Source organism: Cololabis saira, chromosome 10 (genome assembly GCF_033807715.1).
Source record: "Cololabis saira isolate AMF1-May2022 chromosome 10, fColSai1.1, whole genome shotgun sequence".
Classification (NCBI taxonomy): domain Eukaryota; kingdom Metazoa; phylum Chordata; class Actinopteri; order Beloniformes; family Belonidae; genus Cololabis; species Cololabis saira.
Genome location: NC_084596.1, coordinates 34,739,901 through 34,763,754, shown reverse-complemented (window position 1 = coordinate 34,763,754; position 23,854 = coordinate 34,739,901). Strand labels below are relative to the sequence as shown.

Sequence of the window (23,854 nt, the reverse complement as noted above, 5' to 3'; positions counted from 1 at the left end):
ATGAAGTAATGCTTATCATCATGTATGTCAGTTAAAGCATTTGTGTCGTTATTTTTTAATGATTTCAATAAAAAGACAGGTAGTTAGACAAAGAGGTGATTGGTCAGACGGATAGATAAATAAATGATAGTGCCTTTAATTTGACACGTCTGGATAATCGTTTTTTTCATTGACTTGTGTGACCATAATGAGCTTTATATGATGACGTAGAATATGTACGCTGCCTCATCCACAGGCATTAATGCACCCCATACCGTCAGAGATCAGTGGTCTCACGGACCACTGATAAAAACTCATGTGGCGCCGCTCTTCTTAAGTTCAACGAACACAGTGTCTATGTTTCACCCCCAAAAAAAACATTTAAATTTCCATTTCTCATCAGTTTGTCACTTTATCCCAGCTTTGGCCCTGAGCATCCACCCATCCTGCTGCATCAGGTTTCATTGTGGCTTCAAGAGTTTGAACCTGCAGCCGTGGATGGTTTACAGCAAATGTATTTACTGGTGGTTTCTGCAAGTTTTCCTGGGCCCATGTATTGCTTTCATGTTACTGGACCATGTTTGTTTTTAATACACCCGAGGACCTGGAAATCGTGACCGTCCAGAAGTGAGGGCCAGCCTTGTCCTGGGTACACAGAGATTTCTTCAGATTGTGGAACATTGATAGACTGAATATTAGCCGTATTAGCTGACAGATGTTCCTCTAGATGTTTCCTTTTATCTCTTATTTTTCCTGTCTTTTTGTTTATACAATGAAAATGGTGCAGCTAGATGTTATTTAGATGTTATTTAACTAAGCACAAACTGAGCTCGGCATGTGATGTGGTGGAGGATGGGCTGTTGTATAACTTTAACATTGTTATTTCTGGTAGGTTTGTTTTTATGGTCAGTCTACAGGGCACATTTTATAACAGAACAAAAGGCTTGTGTTGTTGGTTGTAATATATGACGACCCGAGCTGACTTTACATCCCCAGAGGTCCAGGTGAGCTTCTGTCTCCATCATAATTCATTTTTATTGCTGCTTCTGTTCACCTGCACATTGAAAGTTTACTTGACCCTTGCTCTCAGGCTTCACAGCCCAATTAAAGTCAAACATTTACTCCATCTAGTGTCACAACGTGCACTCAGTTGTTAACACGCTGATGGTAAAGTGACCCATCTTGGGAGGTTTCCTGAGCCACGTTCCCAGACCTCCACCCTGCAGAGTGAAGCTGAACTCTGGTACCGGCCAGCAGCATCTTCCAAGCAGAACATATTCCTGCAGCGGCTCCTGCACCCAAAACGGGTCCATTTAACTGAGATTCAAAAGTTCACTGTTTTAATTCACTTATTTCATCTTTATTTAACAGGAAAAGAGGATTGTGGAGATTTAAAGCCTCTTTTGAGTGAAGTCCGGCCAGAACTGGAGCAGTAAAATCAGTAAAGACACATTTAAATCCAGAAATATGATCTGTTGTGAACATGAACTCTGTACTTTGGGATGTTTGAGGAGGAAAACTGCCTCAGTTTTACTTGAATATTAGATTCATGTTTTCTCCCTCAGATCTGAGTCAAATCCTGGAATGAAGACTGAAGAAAACACTTTGTTAGAACATCAGAAGTTTTATTTCTTACTAATATCCAGATTGTTAAACATGAAACATCCTCAACAGATTTAGACAACAACATGTGATCTGCAGATCTAGTCTGGTCCTGCAGCTGCAGCGATGACTACCGGCCCCAACACACTAGTTTACACCAACTGAAGGCTTGACTGAACTGTTTGCTGTGTTGCTGCTGGTCACTAACATTTCTGAAATCATTTACTTTGTGCTCGAGTCTAGAAAATATTTTTATCTTTAGAAAAACAAGAACATTTAGTTTGCTAATCAATGAGGAAACAAGTGTGAATGCAGACATGACATCAGATATGAAGAAGGTCTGGTGGGTTGTCTGTTGGAGTCCATGAAGTGGAAGAAAAGAGTTTTGATGTGTTTCTATATTGTAACATTCTAACAGTTAACAACAATTACAATACAGGCTTATTTCTGTTTTTATACTGAAATAGAAGATGTTAATATTTCCCAGGTGAAACTACAAAAGAACGACTTTCATATCCAAAAGAAGCACGTTCATCTCTGACAAGAAGAGAAAAATCAATAAAGACATGAAGAACTACCGGGTTTAACGAACTCGGCTGTGGTTCCAGGAGTACCATAAACATAAACTCCAGCGTAGAGCGGCTGAGTGAAGGTGGTCTGGACTCTGTACATGAGGTACATGATATCTTCATAGATGTTGTAGAAGGACAGAACTCCTGCTCTGTGATCCAGGTAAACTCCCGTTCTGGGGGAATAAGGAAATGGGATGGGGGTTTCGGTGTCGTTGTGCCAAAGTTCATAAGTCTCTGCTTCACAATCTAGTGACCAAGATTTGTGACTTTCTCCAAATCCCTCCCCGGTTCTGCTGACATTCTTGTATGAAACTGCTACACCAAGTATATCTTCTGTCACCTCCACCTCACAGTAATGACGCCCAGTCAGACCCTCTCTACTCAGGACCTGAGGACGATCAGTGAATCTGTCTGGATGACTTGAATAAGACTGAAGTTGTTTCAGAATTGTCACCTTTCTCTTGTCCTCTGAAAGTAACAGCCGTCCGTTTAGTGTGTTTGGATCCAGAGTGATTTCACATGAATATTTCAAGAATTCAGCTCTGCTCTTTGGTTCTGGTTCTGAAACATCAGTGATGGTCAGTGAAAGGTTTGTCCACGTGTCTGTCAGGATGTCCTGTAGTCGACCTCTGACCTCTGACACAGCGTCTGTCACATCCTCAAAGTATCTGAGAGGATAGATGCTGATGCTGGAGGAGTGTGTGGACTCACTGACTGGTGACAGTACGGGGTAGTTGTGGAGAAACTGGTTGTTGTCCTCGTTGTCTGTGAGCTGCTTCATCTCAGAGTCTCTCCTCTTCAGGTCAGTGATCTCCTGCTGCAGCTTGTCCTCCAGTTCTCTAATGCCCCTCACTTCAGTTTCCTGCTGGGACCAGATCTGCTGCTTCACATCAGAGCTTCTCTTCTGGAGGAGAGAGATCAGCTCAGTGAAGATCTCCTCACTGTCCTTCACTGTTTTATCAGCAGACTGATAGATGGCCTCCACCTCCTGCTGAAGCAGCTTCACATCTTTCTCTCTGTCCTGGATCCCCTGCTGGATTTGTTGTCGACTCACATCCATCTCTCTCTGCCTCTCAGTCCTTTCTGCTGCAGCTGAGACTGTGTCGTGGCCTTTATGTTCATCCAGAGAGCAGAGATAACAGATACACTTCTGATCAGTACGACAGAACATCTTCATCACCTCGTCATGACGGGGGCAGACGTTGTCCTGCAGGTTCTTGGAGGGATCCACCAGCTTGTGTTTCTTGAATGGAGCCACATTATGATGAGGTTGAAGGTGATTCTCACAGTAAGAGGCCAGACAGCATAAACAGGACTTGGTGGCTTTACGTTTTCTTCCAGAGCAGAAATCACAGACCACATCTTCAGCTTCAGCATAGCAGCGATCGGTAGGAGCAGCTTGAAGTCCAATCTTCTTCAGGTCCTCCATTAAATCAGCCAACATGGTGTTTTTCACCAGCACAGGTCTCGGTGTGAAACTCTCTCTACAATGAGGACAGCTGGGTTGTTCCCTCTCCTTTTCTTCATTCCAGTAGGTTTTAATACACTTCATACAGTAACTGTGTCCACAGGGAATAGTCACCGGATCATTTAAAAGATCCAAACAGATCAGACAAGAAAAGGATTCTTTATCCAGCTGAACTCCTTTCTGCGCCATTTCTCCTCTCGATAACTGAGACTGAAGTTGTTACTTCCTCAAACGTGAAACTAGTCTCAGCTCTGATGTAAAAATCTGTGCAGAGTAGGAGGCTTTCAGCTCTCAGTGTTCAGCTCTTGTTGTTCAGACCGGTCTTCAAGCTGCAGATCTGCAGGAGAGGGAACAAGGAAACACTGGTCAGACTGGATCTGAGAGCAGAAAGAAGAGTTCATCAGGATCAGATTCCAGGAAGAACACAAACTCTGGATTTAACCCTTTTATATCAGAAATCAGTTCAGAAGTAAATGTCTTTTTACCCCAACTCGTATTTTCCCAAAAATAATTTAATAAGTGTAATTTAGGTTTCCTTTTAGAGAAATTAGTTATTTTATAATTCTAAATTTCCCATAAACTTAATTTACAGATGAAACCAGGGATGGACATACTGGATTTTAACCCTTTCAAGTTAAATTTCACATGAAAAAGAGACTTCATGCAAGAAAAGGTTTCTTTACCCAACTAAACTCCTTTCTGGGACATTTCAGACCTCCAAATATCGAGCCCATGAGATGATAAACAGCCACAGAGGATTTACAACTTGTGACTCTGAAATGTCTACTTTGCGTATTTTTGTTTGTCCTAGCACCGGATGCTAAAGCTAACAACAAACACGTGGGCGTCAGGAAACCCGGAAGCATTCGGCGTATTCTTTTAACGAAACTTAATTTAAACAAACAGACCGTAAGGTGAACCGCAAAAGAAAGTGATTCCTGCTCCCACCTATGGCGACGACATAATCTTTACGTTATAAAAAAGATTGATTCATGCTTACCTTATAAGTAAAAGTTCGGAGCTCAAAACCCCACAAGAGTCCCGTGATCCAGACCGCAAGACGGTACTACTTCTTCTCTGTTTTATTGGCGGATCGGGCGGTACTACTTTCTTCTGAGCGCAGTAATATTTTCGTCCGCGGGTCGAGGCGCGGTCGTCACGTGATCCCGCTGCACCAATAGGATGCGCGTTCCTAGTAAACACAACGGCATGATGATGTTGCAGTCAATGAACTGCAATATGTCTTCCTACTTACTCTTTGGCTTCAACCTGGAAATTAGTTAGATGGGCTTCTCCTTTTTTTTACACAGTACACTGATTACAAAGCTTCACATTATGCTATTTCAAGTTGAATTATAACATATATAGAGTATAAATGAAATAAAAAACAAAACAAAAAGCAAAACACATTATAACCAGCCAGGGGGGATGATATTATAACAGAAAGCCAAAACATTTACATACATGGTTTTGATTGCTTTTGAATTTGTAGAAAACTTAATAGAGTCCAGATACTGATTAAATTCACAATGAAAAGTAAAAAAAGAGGGTTTTTTGTGTAAGAATTTGGATTTGTGGATGTGGAATTTTGCAAGGATAGTCAACAAATTAATAATAAATGTTTATTTTGGCTTTGTTCTAATCGTTACATGGTCAAAAACACCAAACAACATCCTTCCAAAATAATTTGAAATCAGTTTCAATGCTTTCAGACACAAAATTACACATATCACTCCAAAAAGTATGAACAATGGGGCACAGCCAGAATAAGTGAGTCATTGTTTCCGAATTTGCAGAATAAAAAGTACATTTTGAATCGATATTTCTTTTGAATCTTTTTACAATGTGATCATTTGTAGGATAGAATTCATGAATTAACTTAAATTAAATTTCTTTAACTTTGTTTGTCACCAGGTATTGTTTGGGTGAGAGCCAGACCTTCTTCCAGTTAATATTTTCTACATATTTATTCCAATATGGGATCACGTATGGAACTGAAGAGATATCCCTTTTAAATAAAGTTCTAATTGTTTTATTATTCTTATTAGACGGGTCTGTAGTCATTGAGTCCTGTGGTCCTTGGTTTTTTGGGGACAGGTATGATGGTGGAGGTTTTGAAGCAGGCAGGCACATGGCATGTCTCCAGGGAGGTGTTGAAGATGTCCGTGAACACCAGAGACAGCTGATCGACACAGTGCTGCATGGTGGATGGGGACACAGAGTCCGGTCCTGCTGCTTTGCGGGGGTTTAGTCTTTTAAATATCTTGTTAACGTCCCTCTCCAGGATAGAGAGGGGCGTCGCTGTGGTGTGGAGGGATGAGGATCGGGCCTCTGGGGTGTGAAGTGGTGGAAAAGCTCCAGCCCCTGCTGCAATTGGAGGGATGGAATTGGTGAATGTGAATGCAATCCCGGGGGATGGTATCAGGACTGTCCCTTTGTCTGTCAAAGCGACATTAGAACTCGTTCAGGTCGTTGGCTAGACATCGGTCGTTGATGGAGGGGGGGGCTCTGGGTTTGTAATTGGTTATCTGTCTCAGTCCCTTCCAAACTGAGCTGGCATTGTTTTCTGAGAACTGTTGTTGTAGTTTCTCAGAGTACAGTCGTTTAGCTACTCTCACCTCCTTGCTAAACGTGTACTTTACCTTTTTGAGCCTGTCCTTGTCGCCACTCCTGAACGCTTCTTCCTTCTGCAGCCGCAGCCTTCTGAGCTTTGATGTGAACCAGAATTTGTCATGTTGTAACTAACCCTGGTACGTGATGGTACACAACTGTCCTCACAGAAGCTGATGTAAGATGTCACAGCCTCTGTGCGCTCGTCCAGACTGTTGGTAGAAGTCCTGAAAACATGCCAGTCAGTACAGTCCAAGCATGCCTGAAGATCCTCCATAGCTTTCCTGGTCCACTGCTTTGATGTCTTCACAACAGGTCTGCAGAGCTTTAATTTCTGCTTGTATGCAGGAATCAGGTGTCAATTATGTACACAATAAACGTCAGAAGCATCGCAGCACTGACTAAAGCAGAACAAATTCTGGACCACAAATCACTCCAGTTTTCACCGTTGATTCGTTTAACCATATTTAAGCTACGGTGCAGAGGTTTGAGGCGAAGCAATAAAATCTACACAATCAAAACTAATTACACTGCAGAAAAGCGTGATATGGATAATTCATAAGACAAATTCACTTTTCTTGAAATCAAGATTTTTGGAATTCATTGATCTGGTTGATTTTCAAATAGCACAATTGATGTATAGGGTAGCAACCAACCTACAACAATATTAAAAACAGTTTTTTAGTAGAGATAGAGGACATAAATTGAGAGGAGAGGTAATATTCAAGCATCCTCAAGTGTGTACAACTTTTTAAAGTTTTTGTCTTTGTCTGTGGCGTGAGGCTGTGGAACAGATTAAATGTAGAAATTAAGCAATGTCCAAGTATGAACAGGTTCGAAAAGTGGTACAAACGTATCATTTTCACTGGATATGAGGCTAAAGAAAGCTGTTAACTCCATATAGACGTAAATAAGTACGCAGGTAAAAGGTAATTATACGTGTATTTATGTCTTGTGTGAATGTAAAGTAATGACGAAGTATGAAAGTAATGACGACAAAATAATGACAGAAATGGAGATGCACATGCATGATTTTTTTAATCAAACTTTGTAAAATCATTTTATGACATGAAACAAAGTTCCACACTTTATACTAACAAAAAAACATTGACATTTTGACAGAAACAGAATCAGAATTGATTAAAAACTCAAAGTTAAGGCAACTTGGTTCTGTTAGTGTTTCACAAAACTCTGTCCTTGTTTTCATTATGTTTTTCAGAGATTTAATTTAACGTTTAAACCTTCTAACAATCAGTCAGCTTGAGGACGGATATTCATGTCATTTAAAATGCAAAACCTTTTAGAGCTGCTGAATCAATGCAGCGGGTTGCTTTAATATTTATTAAAAGCTTTTAACCAAAAAGAAATATTTGATTTGAGTCACATAATTGAAGACTGAGGTTTTCATCATGACTTGGCTGAACACAGGAAACACCTGACGACAGACTGATGGATTTAGCTGCCGAGGAGTCTTACTGCAGACAACAGCGGCCTCTGGTGGACGCTGGAGGAAGCGCAGCTGCAGGGGCCTCAGTACAGCTTCATGGAGGCTTCAAAGAGGTGGCTCAGGTCCTCCTCTGTGTGAGCTCTGGGAGACAGTTTGGTGACGCGCTCCTGCAGGGCAGAAGAAGATGTTACTTGAGTACTCGTGCAAGGGAAACATGCCCAGCTGCAGATACTCACCTGAGGAAGAGTTCCCTTCACCAGCGCTGGGATGTCATCCGGGCTGTATCCAACAGCTCCCAGTCCGTCCTCCACGTGCAGATCGTAGAGGAACTCACGCAGCGTGTCGGCAAGAACGGCACCAGCGTCCGCCAGCTTCACCTGTCGAACATCGGCACCTGAACGCACCACAGAGAATCAGTTACTGCAACTGAACGTACAGCATCAGTGACATCAAGTCTCTTAATGCACCTGAATGTGCCACAAAGTCTCTTACTACATCTGAACTCATCATAGAGAACAACTATACAATTTCTTAGTGTACTCGAAGGCATAACAGTCTGTTAATGCACCTGAACACACCACAGTGATTTACTGCACATGAAGGCATCAAAGAACATTGTAGCTTCCGATTGCGCCACAGAGTTACTGCACCTGAATGCAGCCCAGTCCATTTCTGTATCAGGGGGTGACTACTACACCCATATACACTACAGAGTTGCAGCACCTGAACACACCACGGAGTAACTGCACCTGAATGCACCACGAAGAGTCTCTCACTGAACATGAACACATCACAGAGTCTCTTAGTGCACCTGAATGCACCACAGACAGAAACTAATCCTGAACGCAGCAACATACCACAGACTTTGTAACTACACTTAAACGGATCATGAAAAGAAAGACTGCGTCACATGAATGCACCAGAGTAAATACACCTGAATGCTTCAAAAACAGTTTCTGCACAACCATCAGAGATGCTGCATCCAAATGCACCACTGAGAGTTTGCAACAGCACCTGAAATTAAAGTTTTTAAATTGTATGTCAAGTTAATGAAGTTTCTCACTAACATTCAGACCTTCATTTGCATCATTTCATTTATTTGTCATCATATCTGACTCAGAGCGTCTCTTAACTCTTACCGAGGATCTCTGCAGCCTCAAGGTGGCGCTCCGGACACATCGGCGCAGTGAAGTTAAAGACGGCTGGAGACGTGAGCACCACCGAGAGTCCATGAGGCTGAAGACACAGTTCATCATAACCATCATTTCCCTTTGACATTTAAAACTAATGTGAGGAATCTTGAAGTGATCTTGGATTTGTTTCTAGAACGGTTTCCATTCAATCTTTCAATCCTTTAATGTTAACTTTTCATATTCAGTACAGTTTATGCAGCCTGTTGGAGTCCTGTGTTTGTTAATACAAAAATGTTAATACAACCTCTCATTGTTCATCTGGTTTTATATTTGTCTGACACTATGACAAGACCCACTATGATCAGATGATTTTATAATCACTGGATTAAAATAACGGGTGCAGACTTTTGTCAGTGATGGCTTGTTGAACAGATCCCTGAAACTCTGAAGGGTGTTTTCCTGGTCACTGTGTTGCGTCATCTCTCACCACCAGGGGGTGCTCCACACTGTAGCCCTTGGCTGCGTGAGTCTTCACATTTCCTGCGATTGGATATGACATCCCATGACTGCAGTGAGGGAGAGAGAGACAGCAGGAAACTAGTTAAACCAAGTTGTTTCCAGTCCGGGTCTAAAGAAGACATCCTGCAGATAACGAGCTAAAGCAGCTCAGACCCGTTCCTACGCATCAAAGACACAGGTTCATGCTGAAGGAGCTGGCTGAAAGAGAGCCATAGAAATACTAGCTTCTCACCACAGATGAACTCCAGCATTTCCAAAGCCGATTCCAGCAAACACGCTGGCCAGGTGCATGCTGGACCGGGCCTCCAGGTCCTCCTGATCCCGCACGGCTCTGCAATCAATCAATAAATCAATTGATCAGTTGGTTCATACGTTACCTAGAACGGATCCCCGTCAGAACCACCAGAAGAGTTGTTTTCCTTTACAAAATTCTGTCAACAGACAGGCCTAGACTGCTGGGGAACCTCCCATGATGCACTTCTCCTCTACACCAACTCTATTAGTGACATCATTCTCTCCTCTTTCCTGTCCTCTCAACCTCCAACTGGTCCGGGTGGATGGTCGTTCTTCCTGAGTCTGGTTCTGTCTAAAGCTTGAGTTATGGTTCTGCGTCAAAACGACACCGTGCCTACGGCGTGTGGTACGCGTCGACGCAGACCACACGCCGTCACTGACGTCAACTCCCGAAAATTGTAACTACCACACGCAGACCGAGAGGGCTGTGATTGATTCGCTTGGAAGCAACGCATTTCCGGTTTCCGGTTTGAAGCAGTCGTGAACTTTCAGGGCTCTTTTCTTTGTGTATGTGTGATTTTTTTTGTTTTGTTTTTTTGCACAATAGTTGTCCTTATCTCTTTGATTCACTGTGACCAGAAAAAGTCGAATTAGCGCGAATTAGCGGTCAAGGGGGGTACTGCACCGCAACGAAATGGAGTGACGGAGAAGTCCGAAGGGTTCACAACGGCGTCACGGTGACGGCGTGTGCTCTGCGTTGGTTTGACGCAGAACCATAATTCAGCCTTTAGGTTGGTTTTTTTCCGCTAAAAGGTGGTTTTTCATTTCCACAATCGCCTGGTGCTTCAGGATTGTGTGTAAGAAGAGTTTTGATGCAATGTGGTGGGTTTTCTTAGCAAAGCTCAATTGAATAGTTTATCTGTGGCATTAATGTCCACATAACAAATATAAACTCACCTGCTTTAATATCTAATAACAACAAACATGTTGGACTTTTGTATACCGGTATTCATATACTGCAGAACCATTTCTGTTTATACAGAGAGTATACAGCTGAATAACGCCCACATCCCCACGAGCCCCCGGGCAACAAACTCTGTGAGTTTATGAAGTCAGAAGTTCATTACATTTTTTATTATCTCTATTATTCTCTTTTTTTTCACTCAAAAAGTCAAAATATGTCATTAGGTTAGCTCGACTGGCACTAGCTACATGTATGCCAACTAGTTAGCAGGACTTATAATATTTGCAAATTAGCAAACATTATTATCTAAATAACTGGTTCTGGATCAGAAACTGGTTCTAAAAAAACGGTTTTGGTAAAGCAGCTGGTTCTAGATGGGCAGAGGAAGTGTGTGTTTACCTCTTCATGTACTTGGCGACCACATTGAGGGCGTGGCGGGACCAGACGTCACTGATGGGGTTGCTGCCCTGGTAGGCGGGGCGGTTGATGGGGTTGGTGGGGCAGGGGCTCCTCTGCTCGTAGGGCAGGGCGGTGTACGACTCCAGAGCGTGACTGATGGGGGCAGAGAAGACGTCAGCTGTCCTGCCACCAAGAGGCACCAACCACAGACCCCCACCCCTCCCCTGCCCCAATAAAAACAGATGTTTTGGTAGTTTGCTGGTCTGAAACATTAACACAATGCCAAGAGGAAAAGACAACAGCAATGTGGTACAATGTCTTCTAGGGACAAATGTGAGGACATCTGTCTGACAGATAAAGGTTGGCTGAAAACTGAGTCATGTGACAGGAAATGATCCCAAACACAGCAGCAAATCTACATCACGTTTGATAGACAGGTCAGAGCAGCAGCCCGGTCTAGTTTTGATCAGTTCAGGCTCATTAGTAAAGTCCAGCCCCGTCTTCCGCATGATGCCCTTGAGAGGGTTATTCTTGCATTTATCTTTTCTAGACTGGACCACTGCAACTCCCTTCATTTTACTGCTGACTTTTAAGGCCCTAAATAACCTAACCCCTAGTTATTTTAAAGAATGTTTAACCCCCTATCTGCCAGGGCGCTCCCTCAGATCAGCAAGTAGTGGCCGTTCTGATCATTCCCAGGGCCCGGCTTGTGACCAAAGGTGATGGAGCTTTTGCAGTCCGGGCCCCCAAACTTCTGAACTCTTTACCTGCTGAGATCAGGTCCGCTAAACCCCCCACTGCTTTTAAATCTTTACTAAAAACATTCCTTTCTAGAAAAGCTTTTATTGTGGTGTGAATATTGTTATTAATTTTAGACTTGGTTATTGCTGTCTTATGTTTTTGTCCACTATGCACTGTATTTTATCTTGATGTATTTTATTGTTCTTGGGAAGCACTTTGTAACTTTTTTAGGAAAGGTGCTATATAAATAAAGTTTATTATTGTATTATAGTTGGATGGACCAGTCTCTCCTTCGCCGTCTGCAGCTGGTCCAAAATTCAGCTGCCCGGTGCACAACGGTGTGAGCGTATTACTCCAATATTACATTCACTGGTTATCTGTTTCTTTCAGAATAACATTTAAAACGGCTTTCTTGGTTTTTAATGCTTGCATGGTTGGGCACCTCCGTATCTTTCTGAGCTCGTACATTAGCATCGTCCTAGTAGAGCTATGAGACCTGAAGATCAGACGGTCCCAGGACTCGCTCCGTGACCAGGGGAGACGGGGCCTTTTCAGTTGTAGCTGCTGAGCTCAGAATGCTCTCCCCTTTCCCTGAGATATAGACCATAACTGATGAGCCATTTGCAGTTTCACTGTACCTTAATGATTTTTAATTATTTTTTTACACAGGCTTTTAACTCCAGGAAGTGTACATAGTAGACTAGTCCCTGTATTGTCTTTTGCTTTTTACTTTCTATTTCTGGTCTTGTTGTTTTCTGTCTATCTTACCTTATGACTTTGCTTTGTTGTATTTTATTCATCTGTACAGCACTTTGGTCGCCTTACGGTATGTTAAGCACTTTTTAAATAAAGTTTGATTGATTGAAAGTCCAGACCTGAACCTAATGGAAATGTTGTGGTGGAATCAAAATGTTTTTTATTTTTATTAATGTTACATAAAAATATGACCCAGTAAAAAAGTTTTATATTGTTGTTCATTTCAGGTTGAAGGTTATTTGTCTAACAATGACTACAATGAATTAAATAATTATATTATGCTTGTACACAAACAGATTAAGGGACTACAGCTCTACTTTTGTATGAAACAAAGATGGATGGATGGATGGATGGATGGATGATGGATGGATGGATGGATGGATGATGGATGGATGATGGATGGATGGATGGATGGATGGATGGATGGATGGATGGATGATGGATGGATGGATGGATGGATGGATGATGGATGGATGATGGATGATGGATGGATGGATGGATGGATGAGGTGATGGATGGATGGATGGATGGATGGATGGACAGACCAGAGGACGTCAAAGCCACTGTTGGCCGCCACTCTCTCGGGCATGGAGAGAGTGTGCAGCGGGTCCACGATGCCCAGCATGGGTCTGATGGCTCTGCTGGCGATACCTGAGCACACACAACCAATCAGAGCTCAGTCTCATCCTGATGATGTCGTCAGAGCTCCTCCCAGCTGCACATTACACCTAAAAAGCCCTGATGTCCACAGTTTTAACACCAGAACAATCTCTTCATAGCACTAAATGTTCTCTCTGGTCACCTGTTTTGGCCTTCAGAGGCTCGTAGTCAAAGATGGCGACTCCGGTGGTCTCGCTGCCGGTCCCTGCAGTCGTCGGAACTGGAAACAGACGCCCAACAGTCACGACTAAGCTCGCCGAGCCAGTCTGCTGAACAGGTGAACATTTGACATACCTGCAATGAGCGGCTTCACCGCTCCCGTCACCGGCTTCCCTTTGCCGATCGGAGCGTTGACGAAGTCCAGGAAGTCGGCGTCAGGGTGGCTCGCGTACAAGTTGGCGGCTTTACAGGTGTCAATCACTGATCCACCGCCCACCGCCACGTACACATCAAACGAGCCGTTTTTAGCAAAAGAGATGGCTTCTTTGAAGCTAGAGAGACGGAATAGAGTTCAACTGCAAACATCCATCTGGACGCACACGGAGGAGTGGAAACGGAGTCTGGTGATCAGTTTTTACATCAACTTGACAGGATAACGTCTGCTTCCAAGATGCTGACTTGGTATTGGTTGCTTTCGTACTTTCCAACATCTACTGTACATAATACTATTTGTAAGTCCATGAATCCAGAGCAGGTTTCCACTGGGATCTGACTTCAGATGGAGAAACGACAAAGATCAGACTTGTGTTTTTACGATGTGTTCACTTAGCTGCTTGTTGTTGAGAATGTGCTTTACTTAAGCCCTTTAGTTGTTTCATTAGTGTGCTGAATGTGTATATTGTATCATGATGTCATTAAAAACTTGGTTTAACTGAACTCTGCCTCGCCTCCCGCAGATGCTGGAATGAGTTTGTTAGCGTCAGCCTACCAGAAACATTTGAATTTCAGTTTTATTGTTCTTGTTGTTGAGAAAGCTCCACCCGTGTCTTCTTACAGCAACGTCAGATCTGAGTTTGAACACTGAAGTCGTTTTGATTCATGGGGACCATGAAGTCCCGACATTACATCATCAGAGTTCCCACAAAGTCTGAACACACCTGAATACCCTGAGGTCTCCTGATGGAACCAGAATAGGGATGGGTGATATTTTACCGTTCACGATAAATTTGTCATCTCGCGGTAAAAACGATTCCCGTTGATGACGTTTTTGTGTAAAGTTGATTTATGATTCTGCGTTAAGTCCACGCACAACGTACATGAAGGAAGGAAGGCAGGAAGGAAGGAAGGAAGGAAGGAAGGAAGGAAGGAAGGAAGGAAGGAAGGAAGGAAATGAGCCAAAAAGAAAGAAAGAAAGAAAGAAATGAGCCTGAAAGAAAAAAGGAAAGAAAGAAGGAAAGAAAGAAATGAGCCTGAAAGAAAAAAGGAAAGAAAGAAGGAAAGAAAGAAATGAGCCTGAAAGAAAAAAGGAAAGAAAGAAGGAAAGAAAGAAATGAGCCTGAAAGAAAAAAGGAAAGAAAGAAAGAAAGAAAGAAAGAAAGAAAGAAAGAAAGAAAGAAAGAAAGAAAGAAAGAAAGAAAGAAAGAAAGAAAGAAAGAAAGAAAGATAAATTCCTGTTGATGACGTTTTTGTATTGGTATTTTTTTTATCGTTATCGGGATAAATGCCAGAAATGATCGTGATACATTTTTTAGTCCATACCGCCCATCCCTAAACCAGAATGGGTAAGTTACTGTCACTCTGGTCACCTGTTTTGTTCAACTGTGAGTATGTCCTGTCCACACCTGCCAGCCAATCAGAGAGCAGGGCATCACCTGCGAGTCCCCCCCTCACCTGGTGTCGGTGGGCTCCACCCGGACGTTGTCGAACACTTGGTAATTGACTCCGTTCCTAACCAGAGACTCCAGCACGGCCTTCATAGGAGGGAGGTGAGACAAGTTCTTGTCCGTCATCAGACAAACGTTCTGAGCCCCGAGGTTCTGAAGGTCCTGCAGGAGGATCCGGGTCCACAACGACAGAACCACAATCAGTGACTGGAATCAGATCTGTTCATACTGGTTTTATAATCTGGAATCTTCACTCGTTTAACAGGAAGGAGCTCCATATCTGGACCTCAGGTTGAGAGCTAGTTAACAGTGATGATGAGGAGGATGAAGGTGATGTGTGATTACCATGCCGATCTCTCTGCTGACTCCAGGTCCGTACCGGATGTTGGAACTCGCCATCTGACAGGAAATAACAGAATGGTTTGGACCAAGACTATGAAAATGAGCCTTTTTGCACCGCTGAACTGAAGCTGGAAATAACAGGGCCGTCCCCAGCTTTTTGGGGGCCCCTAGTTAGTAATACTCTAAACCCTTTAAGGTGATCTGTGGTGATGCATTCATCTGTTACATGATGACAAGAAAATTTAAGTTCTAATTCAAGCTGAGCCAACTTAATAAACCCACCTTGTTGATGCTAGCATGTGTATTAGCACCGTTTGAGGGAAATAACTTATGTGGACATAGGGAACATTTCCACAAATAAAAGAACAAATTCCCCAAAATTTGAGAGAAAATATGCAAAAAGAAACTGCCAGGGGATGACTGTTTTAGTTATTCTGTGAAAACAAGGTCGTCCTGACCAAAGACCAGCTAGCTTTGATCTGCGAAGCTGCTAAAAAAACTGTCATTTTCTGAGTCGGGTGTGCATCACCTCGAAGGCGTACTCCGTTTTCCTGACGATGCAGTTTGCAGTTCCGACATCTGCAGAAAAAAAATAATTACAACAATTACTCATTTATAACTGACTGATCTGTACTGGTCACTGTTATTAATCAATATTCTTCAGAGCTGCTGATTAATCAATCAATTACTGCATGCACGTGCAGCATTGATGAATGTGAGACGGAGCATACCTCGCTGGAAGGTGTTGGAGTGAGCAGGACACCTGCACCTGTTTGTTCACACACACACACACACACACACACACACACACACACACACACACACACACACACACACACACACACACACACACACACACACACACACACACACACACACACACACACACACACACACACACACACACACACACACACACACACACACACACAGGTTACATCACATGATCACCTCCACCTAAACTTCCACCATTATACCAGTCCCCAAAAGACCAGACACGTCCACCCTCAATGACTTCAGGCCAGTGGCCCTCACATCAGTCACCATGACATGCCTAGAAAAAGGTTCTAACACACTTCAACCACTCAGTCCCAGACGCTGTCAACCCGCTCAGGTTGGCTTATCGACCCCACTGATCAGTGGACTACAAACTGCAACACCTGGAGAAGAGCAGACCGTATGCCAGGATGCTCTTTCTGGACTAGTTGTGCCTTCAACCAGGGTTATAATAGTTTTGAATTTTTCATTTTAGTTTAGTTTTATTTCGTTTTGACTTTTTCTCCTTCAATTCAGTTAGTTTTAATTCGTTTTTAGTGTGGGTTTGCTAGTTTTTATATTTTCAAAAATGCTTAGTTTTAGTTTAGTTTTTATTCGTTTTAGTTGTAGTTCTAGTTTTGACGTCACAGAACGTGAGGCGTTACGGTGCCGTAGCTGCCAGTTGGAGATAAACGGCCAGAGCGGAATAAATTGATCATCCCAAGAGGCTTATATTGACAGGGACGAAAACGGAGGAAATTATATCTATAATTTCAGTTAGTTTTAGTTAGTTTTCTAAACACGCAATATAGTTTCAGTTAGTTATCGTTTTTGTCTTTTAATTTTTGTTTTTATTTAGTTCAGTTAACGAAATTGTTTTTTCAATTTTAGTTTTCGTTATTTTGTTCGTTTTCGTGAACGATAATAACTCTGCCTTCAACACCATCCAGCCCCAAACTCTTCACCCTGTATACCCATGACTGTCTATTCACCCAGAACAACACCATCATCATCAAATACGCTGATGACACCACCATCCTGGGCCTCATCAAAGGGGGCGGGCAGGGTACAGGATCCTGGTGAACAGCATTCTTGTCGCTGAAGAGGAGAATGACCTCATTCTCAACACAGACAAGACCAAAGAAATAATAATGGGCCGAGGTGGAGACAGCTTTATTTCATCAGGCTGCTCTGGAAAGTTGGTCTTAATCACCACCCTCTCATCCAGGCCTACAGCATCACTGTCTGGTGCGGTGACGACACAGGCAGGAAGGAAGGCTCTGCAGAGTCATAAAGACTGCAGAGAGGATCATAGGAACAAACCTTCCTTCCATGGACTCCATGTTTGTCAGAAAAGGGCAGGAATCATCAGAGACTCACTCCAGCCAGCTCAGACACAAACTCTGCAGATACAGCCTGAGACTATTTTAATATCTTCTTCTTTGTCAGATTAATGTCAGAAAACATTACTGATGTGTGTCAATGTGCCATTTTTTTTTTTATTTCGGAAAAATTAGCAATATCCCGACTTAAGGCCCCCACCCAAAAAAAGTGCAATACCCCCATACAGCTCTACTCTCTTTTCACAACACAGAACCGGTCTATTTTTGTACTTGTTATTTAACATTTGCCATCACCTGTTGTTAGTACTTGTATTTAAATTTCCATTTACATAATGAAACCTTTTTTTATATTTCTATTATAGTGTATTTTCTTCTAAACTGATGACTCTGAGAGAGTTCAGCACTAGAAGTCCAATGTGTCTGGATTGTTGGTTTATGCACAAATGGCAAACAAAAAGCCTTGTACTTTGAACCATGAAGGTGTTTTTATTGGTGCTGGGTGAAGAAAATGTGTCACGGGTCAAGGCCGCAGTTTCTCGGTTTCCCTTGAACTCATCACAATTCACGCTCTGTGATTACTGATTGATTTCACCTGAACTCATCAGCTTTTAAACTGCAGCTTCACATCTCTCGGTTGCCAGATCATCACCATTCTAGCCTTTTCGTATCCAGCTGTAGTTTCCCAGTGATTTTTTTTGTCTCTGGTTCTTGGATCTTCTGGTTTCTGGACGTGGACTGGTTAGGATCACCGGATTCTGTTTCCCGGTGGTAGTTCCTGCCATACCCCCTTGGGGGTGTCTCCACGAACCCAACAAAAGCTGACACGTTTTAAAACCATGACCTATTACTAAATGTTCTCAGCACCCTGAGACACAGACCTCTTCAAAGCACTGAAGATAACTGAAGGGAGGAGAGACGTCACTCATGTTGATAAGCAAACCCAGGTCAGAGAAGTCAAATGCTCAAATTTCCATGGATATAAAAAAAACTGCAGTTCCTCTACTGACCAGAGGTGGGTAGTAACGAGTTACATTTACTCCGTTACATTTACTTGAGTGAATTTTGTGAAATTTTGTACTTTTAGGAGTAGTTTTGAATCACTATACTTTTTACTTTTACTTGAGTAGATTTGTGAAAGAAGAAACTGTTACTCTTACTCCGCTACTTTAGGCTACGTTGAGCTTGTTACTTTTCTTTTATCTCTTTCGCGTACGCGTCAATCTCATGACATCACTTAGTGATTCTTTGGGAAAAATGTTTGTTTTTGCATGTTTTGTCACATTTACACAGACTAAAACACACACAGAGTTTCTATGAGTTCATGGGCTTGTTCTAGTTCTGCCTGGTTAAAAAAGAAAAGTACAAAGGCTTGAAATTTTGTGCTACTTGTGTTTAATTAATTTTTTTATTTATTAAAGTACTTGAATTTATTTTAAGCTTATTTTAATTTAAGCTATTTTTTATTTTAATTTTATTATTTTATTGATTTAATTTTCCTGAAGATGATTATTTTGTACTTTTGTCTGTTTGAATGGTTGTGTTAAAAAAAATAAATCAGACGTTACTCAGTACTTGAGTAGTTTTTTCACCAAGTACTTTTTTACTTTTACTCAAGTAATTATTTGGATGACTACTTTTTACTTCTACTTGAGTCATATTATTCTGAAGTAACAGTACTTTTACTTGAGTACAATTTTTGGCTACTCTACCCAGCTCTGCTACTGACCACTAGATCTGAATCCAATAGTGAGTTGGTGTCTGTTGCCCTCCATGTTAACATGTCCAACTTTACAGCAGAGATAAGCACTTGCAACACAACACCACACCTTACAAGGGGAAAGATACTGCAAAAGCACCTTCAACCTGTGGATGACATTGCAGTCCAGTGCTCCTTCTGCATTCTGCAGGGAGATATTTGAGGAACAGCTGGCTGGGGGCTGAAAGAGTGTGCGAACCAGAAGGCCTCAATTCTGACAGACATTTTAAACACCTCACTAAACCAGGCCATTGTACTAGAGGTGTGTGCAATTCATCAATGTGTCGATGCATCGCGATGCGTCACGTGACGATTTGGAATCGATTAATTAAAAAAAAAAATAATATATATTTTTTTTTAAGTTATCCTATCCAGATTCCAGACTGAATAAGCTGCTGAATCATTTCATTTTCAAGAATGCACATTTCTTATTGTTCACTTGAAATATGGCAGATATGTTTACACTAAATAAATTTGATGGAAGTACATATCTTGTTTACTTGAATTAATGAACTCATTAAATCCAGGGCTTGGCCGTTTTCAGTGTTTTCCGCCAATAGAGGGGGCTCTCATGCAAGTGCAGCTTTCCCTGGTCAAAGTTAAGTAAGTCAAAGAGCAAATGTTTACATAGTCATACAATACATTATTTTGTGTCTTTGAAAAATACATGTCAAATGTTCAAAAAACCTTGTCATTTACTTAATGAGTGTTGTTAGAGGAACTGAGTTAATTGATTGGCTATTTATTTACAAATGTAGCCACAGATGAAAAGAAAATCAATCTTGTATGGAAAAAAGCATTAAAAATCACAATAATCGAAGAATCGTGGCACCAATAATCGAATCGAATCGACAATCGTTATAATCGAAGAATCGAAGCTCCAATAATCGAAATCGAATCGAATCGTGAGGTACCCTTGTTTGCACACCCCTACATTGTAGTATCAATCATGTGAACCCCACCAAATAAAACAATATCCTGTGTCATAGCCTTCACTCAGTCTTTGAGAGGCTTATAAAGTTGTCTCTAGATTTGATCTGTACGTTTGCTTACCACAGATGATGCAGCACTTGGAGTGGAAGAACGACCACAGATCTTGATTAAATTTCTTGTGGTCAGTTTAAGAACAGATGTTTTAGAACTTACTGGCATTCATTGTGAAAACCATGTGGCCCCTGGGTTTGGGGTCATGTGGTGTGGAAGCTATTGAACATATCTTCCAAAGACATTGATCCTGAATTCATGTTGGATGAATATCCAAGGTTAAACTAACTTTGGCTACATTAAACTTCAAACATCTGAGAAGGGGTGGAACAGACAGAAAAGTGTGCGACTGAAGGACACCAAGTGTAGAACCTGGTTACAGGTGATTCAGGAGGGAGACTTCAGATGATCTGCTTTACAACAGATCTTAAGAAGGTTTTGATCATCTTGCACATTTTTCTGCATTTTTCTTGCACTTGCATTTTCTCTGTTAATTTATGCTTTCAAAACCACGGAGATCCAGTTTTGGATCTAAATCTGGACTCTGTCAAGTTGTCTCAGATTGGAGTCAACAGGTGACATTTAGAAGAAATGCACCTTTAACTTAATAATAAAACACGTTTCCGTGTGCCAAATATGCGCCGAATTGTTAAACATCCTCCGCTGATGCAGAATCTGCAGAGCTCTCGAGCTCTGGGCCTTCTCAGACCGAGCCTTCGCCTGAATACATTAAAAGGGTCAGTTTTCCCAGCGGAGTTCGGGGGTCCCGCTGCTGCACTCTCGCAGGTGTACCGCGGCTCCGGGGTGAGTGTTGGCGGGTCAGACTTACGCGGCGCGCTCCAGCAGCCGGAGCAGATGCACGACTCGGTCTCGTCCTGCCATGTCCGATTTGACCCACTGAGGAATGAAGACCACCCGAGCAAAAGTACCCGGTTATGGTCCTCTTTTACTGCGCTTCACAATAAAACCGAGACGGAAGTGAGAATTGTCCAAATAAAAGCTCGAAACAGAGGACTTCACGTGTGAAGCCTGAATTATGGTTCCGCGTTAAATCGACGGCGGAGACTACGGCGTAGGGTACGCAGCGACGCGCTCCATACGGTGCGCGTCGTCGCGTACCCCTACGCCGTAAGCTCTGCGTTGCGGTAACGCGGAACCATAAATCAGCCTTGACCTGAATCTGTAATATTAAATGATACGACATAACACTGTGTCTGCTGATAAACTAAACTGGAACCTCAACTAATATAACTTTGGCACACCGAGTTATAAAAACAGCTTGCAGTGATTTATAGATCTCTTAAACCCATATTTTATTTGCAAAACAATACACAAAAATTGAAATGTTTAAACTGCAGAAATCTGCTGTTTTAAAAAGAAAAGGGTTGATTTCTTTTTTAATTTGTTTGCTGAAATGGTCAACAAAAGGCCTCGAAAGTAAGAGTTACTAAAAATAAAAACGTGAGGAACTAAGTAGATTAAATATCCTCATCAGTGACATGGTTGGGTAGAAAAAAGAGCATCTCACTCCATTGTCACCGACTATTGGACCGACTAATCCACTAATCAGATTATGAATCACATAATTATCAAATTACTCCTATTTTGCTATTAACTCTAAATTTAGCACAATATTCCTTTAATTTTGTGCAAATTAATGATAAACACCAGAAAGAAAGATACTTTCTTTATTTTAATCAACTTTTCTGCTGATATTTAGCTGCTACTGATACAAAAAGTGAATAAAAATTAAAAAAATCTGTTCAGATTTTGGTCTATAAAATGAAATTATTGAAATAGTTGGGGGTTAATCAATTAGTCATCGATTATTCAATTACTCATTGCAGCTCTAGTTTGCAGTTGCATCACTCCCACCTATTTTGTCAGGTGGAAGCATTCATTTTAATATTTCAGCCGCATCAGGGTTTCAACTCTATTTTGATGTTATGAATCAAATTCAAAAAAATGAATTCAGGGGAATATAATAAACCTTCAATTCCATTGAAAAACATGACCCAGGATACATACAAAAAACAAGCTACTTAATGAATAAAATAGTTTGGAATCACTAGGTTACATATCGTAACTAACCATGAATATTTCTGCTTGGCTTTTGAGTTTTAGAGGAACAACAGTTTGTTGTACTGTTGACACAAGTTGGACATCATCACATGAACATTCTGCTGGTCAGCGCCTGCCTATTTTTTAAGCTGGGTTATTTTTATTATCACCATTATAAAGCTATATTTTTAAATATGATTAGCTGGACATGCACCATTTGATAGATTATACATACATATATACATAAAACTATTTAGCAGTTGGGTCGGGTTGGAAAGTTGTACATCTTATGTGGTGTGTGTACATTTAGACCCAGGATTCCTGACTTCAGTTTCACCAGTTTATTTTTACATGCTGGCTGAAATGGATAGCCTGGTGGATGCTTTTATCTGAAAACAACAACAAGTACAACAGAACAACAAAGTAAATAACAAATCACGTTAAACCTCTGTATTAACGAATGAACTGAAATCAATACAACAATTATTACTAATGCCTCCACTAAACTGGGTATGGATCATCTTCACAAGAATAGCATTCAACGGAGAGCCTCTTTTGTTCAGCTGGGAGAGGTTTTGGAGGGACAAAGACCTGAAGGGTTGAGCTAAATAACTTAAGTATTGTGGGGTGAGTGAGTTTAAGAACTTTGCTTCAAGGGAGCAAAGTTTCAAAGTTGCAGAAGCACAATAATATATGACATCTCAAATTATGAAATGCATGTTATTTGCTCCCCTTTTTGTTATCCGTAATAATCCGTACTAGTGAAACATGATGAAAGGAAACACACAAGTCCAAAAATTTTATTCAGTAACATTGTATCACTCTTCAATAATATGTAACACTAAATTAAAAGATTTACAAATATACAAAATATTTCTGAACTCAAACAGTGGAATGTTTACACTTTAAAAATTATAAACTACTACTTACTTTCCTCATAAACTAATTTATAAATATTCCATTTTCTTTTTTCAAGAGGCATCCTCTTGCTAATGGGCATGAAGCTTAAGAAATATACTAAATATGTACTGTTTTCGTGTTATTGGTATATGGGTCAAAGACGAGAAAAGACGTGTAAATTTGGTGTCCGAGGGCCATTCATTTAACATAAAAAGATAAATATATATATACATGTAATATTAAATCACTCAACTCTTATCCTTCTTTTGACCCAGAAATATTTGTGTTGCTAACTATTAAATAAAGGAAGTTATTGAGCTCTAAAGTCTCAAAATGTCCTTCAGTGTAACTGTCCGGGTTTAAATTCTAATGACAAAAGTGTTTTTAAAATGTAGAAATTCATCCTAAAAATATAAAAGAACACTCATGGCATAATTGTGTTAGTGTTTGCAACAATATATAGAATAATGGCCATCATACTGTATCTAAAAAATATTTAAAAACTTGAATAACTTTTGTCCGGACTTTTGCCTTTCATCAATGTCATTCAGTATAACAATGGTAAAAAGGCATTTTAAGGCATATCACATGATGGTAATCATGTGACAGTGTGTGACATCACAAAGAAGACCCCTTGAAGACCCTCTGTCAATGTGATGAGGTGAGTAAATCTCTCTGAAATATTTGATGATTTCACCTTTTCTCCCTCTTGTAACCTTTGGAACAAAAAAGTATGTCCTTCAGTACAACACAGAAAACATACTTTTAATGTTATTGTTTTATAAATACCTACATTAAACATGAA

At 41.2% G+C, this 23,854-nt stretch overlaps 2 protein-coding genes across 3 annotated transcripts; both read right to left on the bottom strand.

The window, feature by feature from the left end:
- Positions 1 to 1,626: 1,626 nt before the first annotated feature.
- LOC133452038 (tripartite motif-containing protein 16-like) lies at positions 1,627 to 4,711 on the bottom strand. Its single transcript, XM_061731224.1, has 2 exons — positions 4,622 to 4,711; positions 1,627 to 3,958 (listed from the first exon to the last, which is right to left on the bottom strand). The coding sequence occupies exon 2, from the start codon at positions 3,808 to 3,810 to the stop codon at positions 2,137 to 2,139; it is 1,674 nt and encodes a 557-aa protein (XP_061587208.1). The 5' UTR covers positions 3,811 to 3,958; positions 4,622 to 4,711; the 3' UTR covers positions 1,627 to 2,136.
- Positions 4,712 to 7,252: 2,541 nt separating this feature from the next.
- On the bottom strand, positions 7,253 to 21,054 carry adhfe1 (alcohol dehydrogenase iron containing 1). 2 transcript variants are annotated; one of them, XM_061732736.1, is made up of 15 exons: positions 20,918 to 21,054; positions 15,981 to 16,018; positions 15,779 to 15,828; positions 15,253 to 15,306; positions 14,915 to 15,069; positions 13,379 to 13,575; positions 13,227 to 13,304; positions 12,970 to 13,075; positions 10,928 to 11,080; positions 9,563 to 9,661; positions 9,299 to 9,377; positions 8,818 to 8,914; positions 7,915 to 8,072; positions 7,715 to 7,845; positions 7,253 to 7,683 (listed from the first exon to the last, which is right to left on the bottom strand). In XM_061732736.1, exons 1-14 carry the CDS (start codon positions 20,968 to 20,970, stop codon positions 7,762 to 7,764), a joined length of 1,401 nt encoding a protein of 466 aa, XP_061588720.1. In that variant the 5' UTR covers positions 20,971 to 21,054; the 3' UTR covers positions 7,253 to 7,683; positions 7,715 to 7,761. The 2 variants fall into 2 exon arrangements, with proteins under 2 accessions (XP_061588720.1, XP_061588719.1); XM_061732735.1 differs by having other exon boundaries at positions 7,253 to 7,845.
- Positions 21,055 to 23,854: the final 2,800 nt, after the last annotated feature.